Here is a 16521-nt window from a genome sequence, read left to right on the forward strand (position 1 = left end):
CGTACGTTAGCGTAACAAATAACAGCCACAGTCTATAAACAGTAGACTGTTAGCCTAAAAGATTAATCAATTGAGAAACAGTCTAATTGCGAACGTGATTGAGAGAAGAAAAATGCTGGTGAGTGACAACGGTTTTTAATCGTTGATTTTGGGAAGTGCCGAAGTGGGTGCAATTTTGTAATCGATCATCAGTTTGGACATGTCAGTTAACAACAGCTACTAATTAACTTTACATTGTGTTTTGGGAACTTAATTATATTGATGCAAGCGTAGCATCCATACAGGGTTGATCTTGAACAGTGTTGTCTGTTGAATCATTAAATGATCAATGAGGTGGGTAGGAGGTGGAGGGGGTCAGTAATTTTTACGAGCGTAGCTTCCGAATTTCATTATTTTTCGTATTGACATCTCTGTTACAGTCATCACTGACCCCTCCTGTTATATATGTGTATGTAAGATTAGGGGTTATTTTGCATTTGGGTGCAGTTTGATGGGTGGAGGTAGGCCAAGTTACTTGGCAAGTACTCTGCTGTTCGATAGCAAGAACTTGGATGGTTATAATTTCTCTCTCGGTCCAGATAACTATAACGGAAAAAAAATTCTGCTGACTATTGGGTAGGCAAAGATTACCGCTCTAATTAATATATAATATATAACAATAATCCTATTTTGATGTTGTATCATGGGTGGACCAGTTTTGGTGAGCTTATAAAGCATTCGATTCTAAATCATATCAATATTTATACACAGACAGTTGTTATTCAAATAGCTACCTTTTTATTAGTATTTCTACCCTTCAAATGAACACTAAACTGACCACTATATAGCAAAGACCACGTGCATCAAAAACTGTAGCATGCATATCAGTAGTAAATATTGTTAACTACGTAGCTGTTTCTCTGAGTGAAACGTTTAGTGGTATAGCTTACAGCCAAAACGTTCCAACACAAAACTTTTCAGTCTTTTAGCAAAACATGTATGTTGTTCAACAAAACGTACTTATAATAATTTATAAAAAAAATATTTTAAATATATTTTAAGACAAATTACAAAATGCAGTCCTCGAGAACCAATGTTAACAGACAACATTTTAGGAACACAAATATAACAATTCTGATGTCTTGCAATTGTGTTAAAAGTTGAACAAATGAATAGTTATAATGGTAAAATTGTTTGGTTAAAAAATATAAGCTGCATTCTTAGTTTTAATAAATATACAGATATCCAGAAATATATTTATGTTAAAACATATAAGGACCGTATATTTTTGGCAAGTATCTGTAAAGAGATTTTTGCCAGCAGACGCCGTGACAATCATGCAACTTCAAAAAAAAAAAAAAAGTACAGCTGAGAACAGACGAAAATTAGTTTTAAAAATAACATTTCTTTCTAATAACAGTCTTCAAAAATCATAGAAAAATGGTATTAAGAAATGTGCCGTGTTTATGACTGGGTATAGTTCGATCTTGCTTTCTTAATTTCTCATTTTAACCTTATTTTTACTAACATTTCTGTGAATGTGACAGAAATTTGTTTTCTTTCCCCATGCAAAGTCAAGGACGTCGGAAATCTTCAAATGTACGTTCTGTTGAGCACAAATGACGAAGCCACTGAATCAGGGCCCTCACCGAAACAAGGCCATGGACGATATATATATCCTGCAAGGCTTGGCCTTAGCACTAGCCCGAGGTGTTTTACTGAGGGCTACTAGATTTTATAACCTAGCTTTCAGCTCCATTCAGTTTCTTTTCTTCTTCACGGTTCGAGCAGTCAACATATCCGATTTGTTGTCATCTGCTTGTCGTTGATTTGTGAAGTTTTTCTTCACAGTACATGAATATTTTCATTAACAATAAAGTTCAGACAAGTGAATATCTCAATACAAAACTTTACAAACCCGTAAAACCATTAATGTTGCTACGTTGTTTTTGTTTATTCCTTAAAATTACCGATATCGGGTCCACTTGATATACATGTATATATATATATGCACCATAATTTATATTTTTATTGAAGACATTAAAATTTCTTTTAAACTTGTTCTGATGATAACTACATACATGTGTGTGCAAGTAACTTACATGTATATAACCTGTGTTAAATTCATGTACATACACTATTAAAAATATATTTTTCAGTTTCGCAGGCTCACTTGGCGATGTTTGGTGCGATACTGCAGCAGTCAAAGTGAGCGGCAGGTTCCCAGACATACAAAAGCACTTAAGAAAAAAAAGCCATTTGGAGGTGGAGGCTTAGTTTTACTGGTACTTTTAACATTTTGTTGATATATATATATATATATACTGTATCTCTCTCTTGATCTCTGTCTCTATCTGTCTTATCTATCTATATATATATTTCTCCCATCCCTAGCCATGCAAGACAGGCGTATGTCAGCCCATGCGGAATAAATCGGTCTTGCATGACCACGTGACGTCTATTGTTTGAGCTGATATTAACACTGGGTGACAAAATAATGCAAAAAATGCTTTTTATAATTCATAAAAACAAGGAAATCTGCTGCCATAATGAAATTATACTATCATTTTCAGTTTATACTTTTAGTGTAAACCATTTTTGGGTACGATCTTTTCAATGGTTATGATTATTTTATTGTAAAATGTAAGATAAAAAAAAAAGTACATGTGTAGGTTTTTCATGTTTTCCCCAAATGCTTGTTTTTCATCTACTAGATGGGGTACATAATATGATGTCAGGGACGAGGCTTGCCCTCGGGTGGAATAGCCCTGCATGTCCCACATGGACACATATGAAGGATTCTTTTAATATTTATGCATGTTTGTTACAGCTCATGTTAATGCATAATCTTTGAATGTTAATTGATGAAGAATGAAATTATAAAGTACATTGAGAAATCTGCCACAGGTAGACAGGTGATGCTCAAGTATAAAGTAAGATCACTGAGAAAACATATGATTATTAATGATAGTATTTATACATTTACATGTATTACTAGTCAAACTACAATGCCATTTCTTAATTTTTCCTCATGAATGTAATGACACCTATCCTTAATTAATTGATTTTATTCTCGTTTAAAATAACACAAACAAGAAGGTCAATTTGCATCAAAACATTGTAATGTTAGTACTTACTTTTTAAAGAAAAAAGGTCATACATGTAGAAAGTGTTTTTAAATATCACTCACTATCATAGGATTTGGTTGATAACAAGATGTATGAACCCTGTAGTTCTGGTCTGTGTCTGATCCAGTTTCCTTTCTTACTAGACTAAGTCCCAGTAACCATATGTTACTACATATTGTTAGTTACATGTTAACCTGTGACATCAAGTATCCATTATTTAAAATGTGCAGTGATGTCTGTCATTAAATTAACATTACTTTCCTTTGTCTATATTCAAGACACTACCCGCCGCCGCCTTTGCTCTGGGGACATGGCAAGTCCAGCGCTGGCGATGGAAGCTTGGTCTGATCGCCGACATGGAGGAAAGAACACGAACACCTGCAGTTCCCCTGCCAGAGGAGTTAGTATTAAGCCAAACCTCTTAGCACTAGCTGGGAAGGAAATGTTCTATTTAACGATGCATTCAACACATTTTATTTTCGGTTATATGGCGTCAGACATATGATTAAGGACCACACAGATATTGAGAGAGGAAACCTGCTGTCGCCACTTCATGGTCTACTCTTTTCAATTAGCAGCAAGGGATCTTTTATATGCACCATCCCACAGACAGAGTAATTCATACCACGGCCTTTGATATATAGGACGTGGTGCACTGGCTGGGACGAAAAATGGCCCAATGGGTCCATCGACGGGGATCGATCCCAAACCGACCGGGCATCAAGCGAGCTCATTACCACTGGGGTACGTCCCGCCCCTGAGCATTAGCTTGATGAGAAATGGTGCTTTCAATGTGGTGTACATTCATGTAGCTTGAAATACATGTAGAGTGCAACTCTGAATCGGACACCTTCGGGAGCAAGCAACAAGTCTGGTTAAAAGAGGTATCCGGTTTACAGAGGTTCTCTTCCATACAGATATTTAAAAATGGGCAGCGAAAAATACCTGCTTTTGAGGGAATTCCAGTTTACAGAGGGTCTGGTTTTGAGAGGTTTCACTATAGTTAAAGGGAAGTTGGCAGTCGGAACAGAAAAAAGAAATTGGGGTACAACAATATAGCCATCCTTTGGTTCCTCAGTCAGAGTTTCTGCCAGAAAGGTTTTTTTTGGGTATGGCACTATGGAATTGAATGCAGCCACAGTCAATGGGTTAAGTTTAGGGTTAGGTTTAAGAAAATTATATACCGGTAGTAATGATAAAAGAGTAATTGATTTTGTCAAAAAGTTATTTTAAAAAAAAAAATAAGTAAAAATATATGAGTATGGTGCCATATTTATTTTCCGACGCCATATAACCGTAAATAAAATGGGCTGAGTGCGTCATTAAATAAAACATTTCTTTCTTTCTTTCCATATCCATTTTACCCTCTGGCAGAAACCCTGTGAGTGACACTAGCATGATCATGATCTTTGTACATTGTGTATGCCCCTTAAATCCAATCTATGGAAAGAGTGCAAAATGTTGCGCTCCTTGTTTAAAGAAACCACACTGACCCTCTAAATCTGATTATTGTAAGGACTGCAGCTATTATCTTCATGACATTTTCATAGTGCACGCCTCGAATTTGGCAAATATGAAGACATGGCCATTTGGCCAAGATTGATGGAGATTTTTGTGGGAATTACATCCAGAAGGAAGAGCCACAAGGCAAACTTCAAGAAGTGTCTTACTACATGTATACCACAACAGAACCCATTCAAAATAAATAAGTGTGAAATTTCATGTTTTTGTAACAAACAAACTTTCAGGATTCACATTCTAATATGATGACCAATAACTGAAATGCTAAAATTAAAAAAAAAAAATCATGAAATGTGTTGAATATGTCATTAAATAAAACATTTATTTCTTTTTTTCTTTTTTGAAATGCAAAATAAGGCAAGTCCAGTTTGGCCATGAGATTCTGTTTAATTTTCAAGGAAATGGAGCATATGACCATAGGGCCTTAAAATTAAATTTGAGATCTGTGTGTGATTTTTAAAAACAGAAAGGCCATTTTAAACTTAAGGCAATTTTTCCTGTTTTATTAGTCCATGGAATTTTATTTTTAAAACTCAAAGCAAATGATGATGAAGGTAGATGTACAACAGGTCAGTATGAATTAAAATATGGAAAGTTTGCAGTCATAGGCTTAGGGTAGCCTTATTTTGGACAGGTAACTGATTCATTTTAAAACTATACAATGTAGTTCTACCAATCAACAGAATCTGATTTGTCATTTGTGAATATTTAGAACCATTTGCAGATTTTATTGTAACTTGGTGAAGTAATTTCATGTAATGGTTAATACCTTGTTGGTAAATTACCTGGGTTTCTGTGATGTTTTTTAAAGTTTAATAGAAAACCTTTTTAAATCCCACACCTAGCCCTGCAAGGGTACTGGAGTGATTTCTTCATTGTTTTGTGACCTAATACTAATTTTATTGTTTTCTCTATTGCTGTTAGTTTAGATGAGCTGCCCAAGTTGGAGTATAAGAAGGTAACTGTCCGTGGGACGTTTGACCACAGCCGTGAGATGCTGATTGGGCCGCGCAGCAACGTCCAGACTGAGTATTCCGGTTCAGGCTTGTTTCAAGGATCGTCCAATGCTGGGGTGTACGTAGTGACGCCGTTCAAACTGGCAGACAGAGAGTAAGTTCACTGGGGTGGTTTATAGTCAGAGAAGCTGATTGTCGAAGTAGCTGCTCGTTAGACAAAATAAAACTAAAACAAACAGTTCAATTTTACTTTTGGCAAACCACTCCAAATTATGCACCAAATCACCTTAAGAAATTGTGCACATTCTTTCGTTTGGCTCATTCACAGGGTAACCTGTTCAGTGTTAGCTCTGACATTCGTCAAATTTTATTTTGATTTGGCAAAATAATTTTATGAAATAATTTATATTTTGTGAGAAAATAACTGTTTCTGCAATTTTTGAAGTTTAGTAGATAATTTGGCTAAATTTTCTGCTGACCTACCACTAGCTCTGCTAGTGCAAAAGCCGTACCACCAAACCACCACTGCGCCCGTAAACCAACCACAGTCGGGCTGCCTGTACTCCCTTGCACATTGTCCGTACATGTGGTCCTGCCATCTCCCAACACCACCCCCCTCTTTCTGTCGTGAACGGAAGAGTTGTCGTGAGCTAACACTTGCACCCATGACAGGGGTGTGCTACAACACCTAAAACCCTACAGGTAAATCAAGTCAAGTCAAAGTACTCTTTAACATATTAGCAGAGTGCACGTGATGGCATATAGTCACTCTTTTATTCATAGATGGACAAGTTTTGTTCCCCAACTTAGCCAGTGCCCTATGACTAGTACTTAAAAATCTTTACAGCCATGGTATGTGCTGTCTTGTTTTGGGGAAAATGCTTGTAGGTAAAAGTACTCATCATGTATTAGGAGGGCTTGAGTAGCTCAGTACACTCACTTGTTTGTCGTGAGTGGATAAGCTTTGTCCCTGCAATCTGTCCAGGACAGTGGGTTAGTTCATTGTTAGTGGTTAGTGAGAGAGAAAAGGGTGTGGTGGCCTTAAAACAACCCACCGAGTCGTTAAAACACACTCTGGGTGGGAGCCGGTACTGGGCTGCGAACCCTGTACCTACCAGCCTTATTTCTGACGACTTAACCACGACGCCACAAGAGGCCGGTATATATATTCAAATTACATTGCTGCTAATCAGTAAGAGTGGTCCATGCTGCAGTGATCACACCACTTCTTCAGTCAGTTAGTGCCATTAAGTGATGAGTTGCTGACAAGTGAGCATTCTTTTTTTTTTACAATTATATTTGGTTGAGTCTGAAATGATTTGATTGTTAGGTTATGCAGTGTTGTAGGGGGTCAACTCCCATCATTATGGCATAAAAAGGGTTGATTCCTGCATCTTTAACCGAATCCAGATCATATAGCATGTTGCCTGTGAGAGTTGCTTCCCTTTTCAGACCCCATGAAGTAAAGAGTGGTAATACATGTACTAGTATTTGAAAGTCTAGGTGGTAAACTTGATTATCCTTCCAGGTTTTTTGGGTTTGGTAGGTTTTTTTTTTGGGGGTGGGGGGAGGGGATGGAGAGGGCGAAAAAAAGAAAGATGTCACAGTGGGTATGCTCTTCTTCCATGGTGTAACATGTAAACATTGTTTTTGGGGGGGGATTTAATTGCTATGTAGGTTAATATTTAATTTTGTATGTTTGGTTATGTGAAACAATAGTGGTGATACACCTGCAGTATTTTTCCTACTTAAATATCATTGTAAATGGCAATGGGAAAAATATGTTGGTTTTATTCATGTTTTCTACTCCACCCCCCAACCCACCCTAAAAAAAAAAAAAAAAAACAAACTGTTTGGCTCCCCCATAAGCCTCAGTATACTACACTAGCTACTACATTTGTGTAAAATTGTCCTACATACTCTCTCATGATTTTAAATTTGAAACTCTCGGCAACAAAGTAAGTAAAAAGCAATTTCATATTTGGTTTATTACAGCATGACAATACTAGTGAATCGTGGATGGGTGCCGGGAAACTATACCAAGGGAGGAAAGCGAATTAAAGGGCAGGTACGTGTAATTGTGTTTTCATTGTTTCATATTGTTATGGATGTATGTTTCAGATTTTATTGGGGTTTTTTGGTTCGTCTGTTCAATAGGTGGTATATTTTTATTTATTAAAATCAAAGTATTCAAATAACACATTTTATATTTTAATATTGTAAATATACTTGCGTCATGAAAGTATAGCCAATGGTTAACAATGACCAAACCTGAAGTTTCGTAACCTCAGATGACGAGTTATGTTTTTTTTTTGAAACACACTTACCGTAAGTTGTTTTAGCAGTGAACTGAGCTGAAAGTTCATACATGTACCATTTGTTTTAATTAATTGAAAAGCTGCTGTTAAGTGTTAACGGAGCACATGTAGTCGGTTTGCTCTGTGTGTATGTAGTAAGTCAGTGTCATTGCCACTAGTAACATTTTTTAAACGTCGTACAGTGAAACCTCTCAAGACCGGACCCTCTGTAAACTGGAATTGCCTCAAAACCGGTCATTTTAAAAGTCAGGACAGAACTCAATCTCTCCAAACTGGATCCCTCTTATAACCGGACATTTGTCTTGGTCCCAAGGGTGTCCGGGTTAGAGGGGTTTCACTGTATAAGGCAGATGATACTGACATTTTTGTCTTTTATATTTGAATATAATTATACTATTGCGTAGAGAAAGTACTGTGCTCAGTAGTCTCTTGCAGTTTTTGCAGTACTTTGTATCTCGCAAAGCTTTCTAGATTTACAGTTTGATATCTCTTATTATCTGTCTGTGAAATTAAGATGTGGACGATACCATGATGATGCACGGCTTCTAGATTATGATAGCCCCACTCCCATGGCTATTGATATTCTATGTCGGGCCAGTAAATAAATACTACAATTTTTTTTGTCAGATGTTGCAGTTAAGTCTAGTCTGTAAATATGAATATCCTGCCCCCAACCCAAACCCCCAATGTTACTGTTTTTAAGCTCTGTCTCCCTCTTTAGGTGACATATCTGATTATTACTATTATTTAGTAAAATTGTATTAACTTAAAGTAAAGTAGGGCTAGTGAATTTTTAATTGTGGCTAGTAAATTTTTAAAATCACTGATCCCATGGCTAGTGGATTTTATAAAAATTCTAGAAGGCCTAGCTGTGATGGTATGATTTTATGTTGTCATTTTGAGAAAAACAAGATATTTTTTGCAACACGGTCGACATAGTCTTTATCACACAAAGCACAGCTTTAACATCCTGTTTCATGGGCATACATAGCATTATGAAGGAAACATTTAATTGTGTTATGACTGTGTTGTATTATTATCGGTATACCTTCATTACTAACTCCAAAATTGGGAAATTTGCGAATATCGCATTCTGAAACTCATAATATTTTTTCAAATTATAGGTGCAGTACTACATACAGTACAACTTTAACATTAACTGTGTGTGTGAAGTTTAGTTGACCTAGTAATGCTAGGTCAGTGTAACTTCCCAAAGAAGCTTGCAAGCACACATACATCCACTAGCTGCTTCCTCTTTCAGTTAATACTGTAACAGTTATATTTTGAAAGGTGAGAGAGAAATTGTTTAACAATTCCTCTTGTTTTTTTCCACTCAGACTGAAGGTGAGGTGACAATAACCGGAGTGGTGAGGATGAATGAAAAGGTAAACAATTTGTATTCTAAGCTACGAACTAAAAACTGTGGTTAAAATGTTTTTTTTTTATATATATAATGATACCACTTGAGCACATCATCAACTTTTAGACACAGTCATAATTTTTCCATTATTGATATTTTATATGCACTTTCCCACAGACAGGACAGCACATTCCACAGCCTTTGTTATTCTAGTCATAGGGTACTTGTTGGGAAGGGGGAAAAAATCCTAATGGTTCCACTGAGGAGGTTCGATCCTACATGCCAATCACCTCAGGCGAATACTCTACTGTTTCAGCTAAATCTTCGTGCCAGTTTGTGGTGATTCTTGATTTCACAAGTGTTTTTGAATGGAATTTAAAATTATTTAACTCTTTTTCTTTGTTTTTCTTTGGTTCTGTTATATACATGTATTGTATGGTGTAGCTACCACTGACATTTATTTTCTGTTCTAGCTACTTATGTTTTCTTAATTTAACCACAAGTGAATATACTCATGTGTGTTTATGTCATAGAATATGATATCATTCTGATGCTCAGTTATAGTCCTTCCCACAGGGAACGCCTTTTTTATACTATGGAATTTACTATTACTATAAGTTATTTATTTCTGAGCCGATTATTTTTTAAACTGCACACACAAATAGTGGGGTTTTTTAAATTTTATTTCCAAAACACTTTTAGATTTCTTCTTACATCGAACCAAACTGAAATTATTTACAAAAGAATATTTTTGTAGGATGATGGGACAGATTATAATCTATTTTACCAGGTGTGCGGAATATGCTCAATGTTGAATGTGCAGCATATGTTGGAATATTTCAGTTTTTGTGTAATGCATGTACTTTAACCTGTTACACTGTAGGCCAACAGATAATGTATTATAGGATGTCAGGTTTTTGTCTGGAATTTAAATAAACAGAATAAATTGGAAACCCATACCTATATATGTTATTACAGTGTGAACAATGACCTCTAACCTATTGATAACATTTTACTGAATAAGTCTTCATTACTATAATAAAGAGATTAAATGGGAACGTAATAAAATGGTGTATTGATGCTGTCATAAAAACATGCAGAATGTACTGTGCAAGTTTGACCTACATGTACGTTAATTCATTAGTGTTTTGTTTATTTTTCAGAGAAACCAGTTTATGCCAAAAGCTGATCCTAAGAATATTGGATATTGGATGTACAGGGATGTTGATGCCATGGCAGAAGCAGCTAATGCTGCACCAATTTTCATTGATGCTGATCTAGGTAAGAGTATCTCTAATTGTCGAAAACCGTACGAAATCGAAAACCGTATTATTTTATTTCCTGGTATTTTGTAATGTCTCCGTTGACACGACAACAGTTTCTTGTTACGGAAGTAAACAAATTTCCTTAAAAATGCAAAAAAAAGAAGGTAAGAATATGTTTTATGCACAATGAAATGTACATGTATTATTACAGTTAATTTGTTCCCTGGAATCTTACTGAATGCAATGCAGATGCATGCCTAAACAGCAACAGGTGCATGACGGTATCCACACAACCAAACACGTCTGCTAGCACTGCCGATTGAGTAATGACTGGTCACTTCCGAATAGCCGGTTTCAGGTTACGTGACTGTTTTCGCAGGAACAGCCGATTTTGTGTTGTTGGCATTACATTGATAACGTTGTAGTACGGTTTTCGATAATGCTTTTAAAACGATGTTTTCTTACCACCTGGTGCAATTCTTGATGGAACAGAGATAACATGCAAGTTTGTACTTACCTTTTTATACATTTTATTTCTAAATTGAACAAGGTAAACATTAATGTCGTTAAATTGATAGCCTGACATGACTGAGCATGCACACCAGCCATTTCCTCTTAGTCGTATGGTTTTCGATTAAACGAGGATGTATGTAACAACAAATGTACTTAGTTACATATTATAAGACTCATATACATGTGTACAGCTCTGCATGTTACATTATTTTTACTGAATATTGTTTTTCTTTTAAATCTGATAATGAAAGTTGACTACCAAGGGTACAAATACCTACTGAACAACCACTGCCACTTAAAAAATTTATTTCTGTTTAACGACACCACTAGAGCACATTGATTAATTAATCATTGGCTATTGAATGTCAAACACATTGTCATTCTGACAAGTAGTCATCAAAGGAAGCCTGCTACATTTTTCTTAATACAGAAAAGCTAGCCATATTAGATTCTCTAAATGAGTACGCTATTCAGGTTATATCTTATGGGATTTTTGTTATGTTTTTTTTCTCAGACAGTACCGTGACAGGAGGTCCACTTGGAGGTCAAACAAGAGTCTCTCTGAGAAACGATCACTTCTCGTACATCTTAACATGGTATGTATGTTCACCTCTCGTACATCTTATTATGGTATGTGTGTTCACTTGTCTTACATCTTAACATGGTATGTGTGTTCACATCTCTTACATCTTATCATGGTATGTGTGTTCACTTCTCTTACATCTTATCATGGTATGTGTGTTCACTTCTCTTACATCTTATCATGGTATGTGTGTTCACTACTCGTACGTCTTAACATGGTATATGTATTCACTTCTCTTACATCTTATCATGGTATGTCTTCACTTCTCTTACATCTTAACATGGTATGTCTTCACTTCTCGTACATCTTAACATGGTATGTGTGTTCACTTCTCGTACATCTTAACATGGTATGTGTGTTCACTTCTCTTACATCTTATCATGGTATGTGTGTTCACTTCTCTTACGTCTTATCATGGTATGTGTGTTCACTACTCGTATGTCTTAACATGGTATGTCTTCACTTCTCTTACATCTTAACATGGTATGTGTGTTCACTTCTCTTACATCTTATCATGGTATGTCTTCACTTCTCTTACATCTTAACATGGTATATGTGTTCACTTCTCGTACATCTTAACATGGTATGTGTGTTCACTTCTCGTACATCTTAACATGGTATGTGTGTTCACTTTTCTTACATCTTATCATGGTATGTCTTCACTTCTCTTACATCTTAACATGGTATGTGTTCACTTCTCGTACATCTTAACATGGTATGTGTGTTCACTTCTCGTACATCTTAACATGGTATGTGTGTTCACTTTTCTTACATCTTATCATGGTATGTCTTCACTTCTCTTACATCTTAACATGGTATGTCTTCACTTCTTGTACATCTTAACATGGTATGTGTGTTCACTTCTTGTACATCTTAACATGGTATGTGTGTTCACTTCTCGTACATCTTAACATGGTATGTGTGTTCACTTCTCGTACATCTTATTATGGTATGTGTGTTCACTTCTCGTACATCTTAACATGGTATGTGTGTTCAATTCTTGTACATCTTATCATGGTATGTGTGTTCAATTCTCATACATCTTATGGTATGTGTTCACTTCTCATATATCTTAACATGGTATGTGTGTTCTCTTCTCATACATTTTAACATGGTATGTGTGTTCACTTCTCATACATCTTAACATGGTATGTGTGTTCACTTCTCATACATCTTAACATGGTATGTGTGTTCACTTCTCGTACATCTTAACATGGTATGTGTGTTCACTTCTCATACATCTTCTTCTTCTTTTTTTTATCAGGTACAGTCTCTCAGCTATCACCTTTTGGATGTGGTACAGGCGGTACAGACGAACACCACCGCCCGACAGTGCTTTCGATTATCTGAGGAAGCCTTAGTCTTCTAAAGCAGTTTGTGTTGACGGATATTAACACTTGTGTATAAAGTGATTGTACTTGAAACAATCTCAGACAGCTGGTGTACGTGTACAGGTTTCTACTGACAAACTATTATTGTGTCTATTATTGTAATAATTGTAACTGACTAGTTGTTGTGGTGGTGTTGTTTTTTGAATGGGGCGGAATGTATAACAGAAGTAGAGTAGTTGTTTGAGGTGTGATGAGTTACAGGATCAATTGCCCTCCAAGGATGTTTTTTTTTCTTCTATTTCTTCTAGTGCCCCACCAAGGGTATACCAAAGGCTGTGTTATGTACTGTCCTGTTTATGGGGAGGTGCATATCAAAGATCCCTTGCTGCTGTAGCAGTAGATGTGTCCAATGTTGCAATGCTTGGTTTCTCTTTTGTTTTCTCCATCAAGTTTCACAGTGGTCAAAATAACCATATGCTAGACGCTGTAGGTTTAAAATGTGCTGAGATGTCATTAATAAAATATTCCTTCTTTTTTTTCTTTTTTTTCAAAATTGCTTTTTTGTTTTTTGAGAACTGTCCACTTTACTTTCTTTTCATTGAATTCCATCTCATTCTATCCCACTCTACCAGTACCCGTGTTACAACTTGTTTAGCTGTCCAGCTTTATATCTCTTGTGTCTGTCTGTTGGTAAATTATTAAGAACCTGACTATAGCTTTACAAAAGTGTTACATGTGTTTACTGATAATTACTTATTATGATCAAGAACGGTTTGAAAGGGCAAAGCAGAACTGCTGTTGACAGTATTTGTGATATGTTTTGTTTGGAGAAAGATGTGTTTGTATATATTTTATACCCGACCTAGACAGTAATAAATAGAAGCAAAAAAGATGAGATTATAATAAATGATGTCAGAAGCCATAATTTTTCGTGTGATATGTGAATCATATTAAGGATCTGTTACAATTAAAAACAATTTTACAATTAAATAGAATAACCTGAAATATGTTGACATCCATGAATATTAAGTAGAAATTAATATGCATCCATTGATGTGGTTTGGTGCATACCCCTCATATAAGGGTTCCAGCTTTTTGTTGACTGAAAATTAAAGGCCTAGCTGTCACATAAACCTTTTTTCTCTACCATATTGGCAGGGAACATTTTCCTCAGTATCACGTCATGATTCACTACACAAGTTTTAGAGATTGCTACACAATTCTGTAATGTAGTTTCTAATCAATTTTAAAATTCATAGCAAATGTTGCTAATTAATTAAAATTTGAAAAAACTAAATGTGCCCTGAATGGTCATAATCAAATATCATCTCATAAATCAGTGGTATTGTGCATAATATTTCTCAACGTAATAAACAGCACATTTTTTTTATGGCATAAGGTCGAATGCATCATTTTGCTGCCTAACATTGAGAAGATAAGTGTTGTTGTTTTTGTAACAGAAAAATACATTTACTGGTAAAATTAAAGATTGTATATTAGAGTTATTCCCCTTAGTTCAATGCTTACAAGTTTGTTTGCTTTGTATAACAAAATAATATACATGTATATATAAAGTTTCATCAGTTTCTGTAGTATGTGATTGTTTTTCAACTTTGTGGAGCTGGAACAAAATATTTCTTAATAGTATGTTTGTAATAATTCCAAGCAAGTATTATCTTAAACATAATAAAATATCCTGTTACTAATACATGGTCAAAATGATGTGCAACCTCAACCGAACTCCACCTCCCCATCCCACACCCCACGACACAACTAAATCATGCATAACATTTGGTAATTCTGACATATATACATGTAGTCTTAGATGGGAAACCTGCTACATTTTTTCATTAGTATCAAGTGATGTTTTATTTGCACCATCTCACAGACAGGATAGCACATACATTTTGCATTACGTAATCGGCCTTGATGGTGTCATGGATAAGGCTGCTAGGTACTGGGTTTGCTTGAACCGTAAACTTAATAAGCACGAAAATAAGTTGGAATGAATGTGTTAAGTAATATTTTTGAACGGCCCCTTACTCTTTAGAACAATGGACGTAGTTGAAACATTAATTTTTGTTTTGACATTTGAAGTTTGTTTTGTTTAACGACACCACTAGAGCACATTAATTAATTAATCATCGGCTGTTGGATGTCAAACATATGGTCATTTTGACAGTCATAGAGAGGACACCCGCAACATCTTTCCATTAGTAGCAAGGGATCTTTTATATGAATCATTCCACAGACAGGATGGCACATACCACATCCTTTGCTATAACCCGTGGTGCGCTGGCTGGAACGAGAAATAGGTCAGTGGGCTCACCAATGGGGATCGATCCTAGTCCGACCGCGCATCTGGCAAGCGCTTTACCACTGGGCTACGTCCCGTCCCCCGTATAATAGATGTGTGGGGGTTTTTCGTTACGTAAGCGGCCACGGTGGCGTCGTGGTTAAGACATCGGACATAAGGCTAGTAGGTACTGGGTTCGCACCCTCTTCTCTCATTAATGACTAACCCATATAGCTGAGGTATGTGTCCAGGACAGCGTGTTTGGACCTAAATGGAATATAAGCACGAAAATAAGATGGAATGAATGAATGCGTCAAGTAATATTTTTGAACCGTCCCTTATTCTTTAGACCAATGGACATAGTTATAAATGTCAGAGACCGCTAGTTTGAAACATTTCATAGAACGGTCATTTGTGAGAGAAAACACATGCAGAGAGAGAGAGTTTTGCCGTTGTAGAACAAAACATTAAAGATAAAAATTCATTTTATAATAATAGTGTATCCGACTATTAAAGTAACGGCATCCAGAAAATAATTAGCATGCCTAAAGGTATTGCGAAATGTTATACCTACTCAGTGGCGTAGGAAGGTGCCAAAAAGTGTGTGTGTCTCTCCCCCCCCCCCCCCCCCCCCCCACACACACACTTGATCCAGTAGCAGCAGCAATTATATATATATATATATATATATATAATGGTATATAAATTGCTGCTGCTACTGGATCGGGGGGGGGGGGGGGGGGGGCGTGAAACCACCCCGCCCCCGCTTCCTACGTCAGTGCTACACTCTTGTCATATTCTGTTATTTTTACAAAGATCATAGCTGAAGGAACGATAAACAAAAAAAAAAGAGTAAAGTTTGCTTTACTTTACGACGCCACTAGAGCACATTGATTTAAACGATAAACCAAAACCTGACACTAATAGCTTGAAGAAAAAAACAGAAAGAAATAATGAACAACTGTTATTTTCGTAACTACTGAACAGTGGATATAACCAACCACTGTTCTAGTTTTCAGCTATCTGTGTATATATATACTCTTCAAAAAAAGAAACGCAAAAGGGTACAAATGGGTTATAACTCCGATTTTATGTTTCCTACCGGTTCATGCTTTGTGAATATAAGGTCATTGCATGTCCCAAACACATTCCCACGGTTACATTCGATAAAACGCAGCTACTGTACAATAAAGTTCCAAAATGTGAATATTCGCAAAAACGCAGCCACGTGCAAACCATGTCACCACTGCACGTGCGTTGTCTGCACGTGC

At 36.2% G+C, this 16521-nt stretch overlaps 1 protein-coding gene across 1 annotated transcript; it reads left to right on the forward strand.

The window, feature by feature from the left end:
• Positions 1-47: 47 nt before the first annotated feature.
• LOC121383101 (surfeit locus protein 1-like) lies at positions 48-13874 on the forward strand. Its single transcript, XM_041512882.1, has 9 exons — positions 48-118; positions 2139-2264; positions 3386-3507; positions 5553-5738; positions 7580-7652; positions 9240-9287; positions 10426-10543; positions 11555-11636; positions 12888-13874. The coding sequence occupies exons 1-9, from the start codon at positions 113-115 to the stop codon at positions 12982-12984; spliced, it is 858 nt and encodes a 285-aa protein (XP_041368816.1). The 5' UTR covers positions 48-112; the 3' UTR covers positions 12985-13874.
• The last annotated feature ends 2647 nt before the right edge of the window (positions 13875-16521 follow it).

Source organism: Gigantopelta aegis, chromosome 10 (assembly GCF_016097555.1).
Source record: "Gigantopelta aegis isolate Gae_Host chromosome 10, Gae_host_genome, whole genome shotgun sequence".
NCBI classification, from domain to species: domain Eukaryota; kingdom Metazoa; phylum Mollusca; class Gastropoda; order Neomphalida; family Peltospiridae; genus Gigantopelta; species Gigantopelta aegis.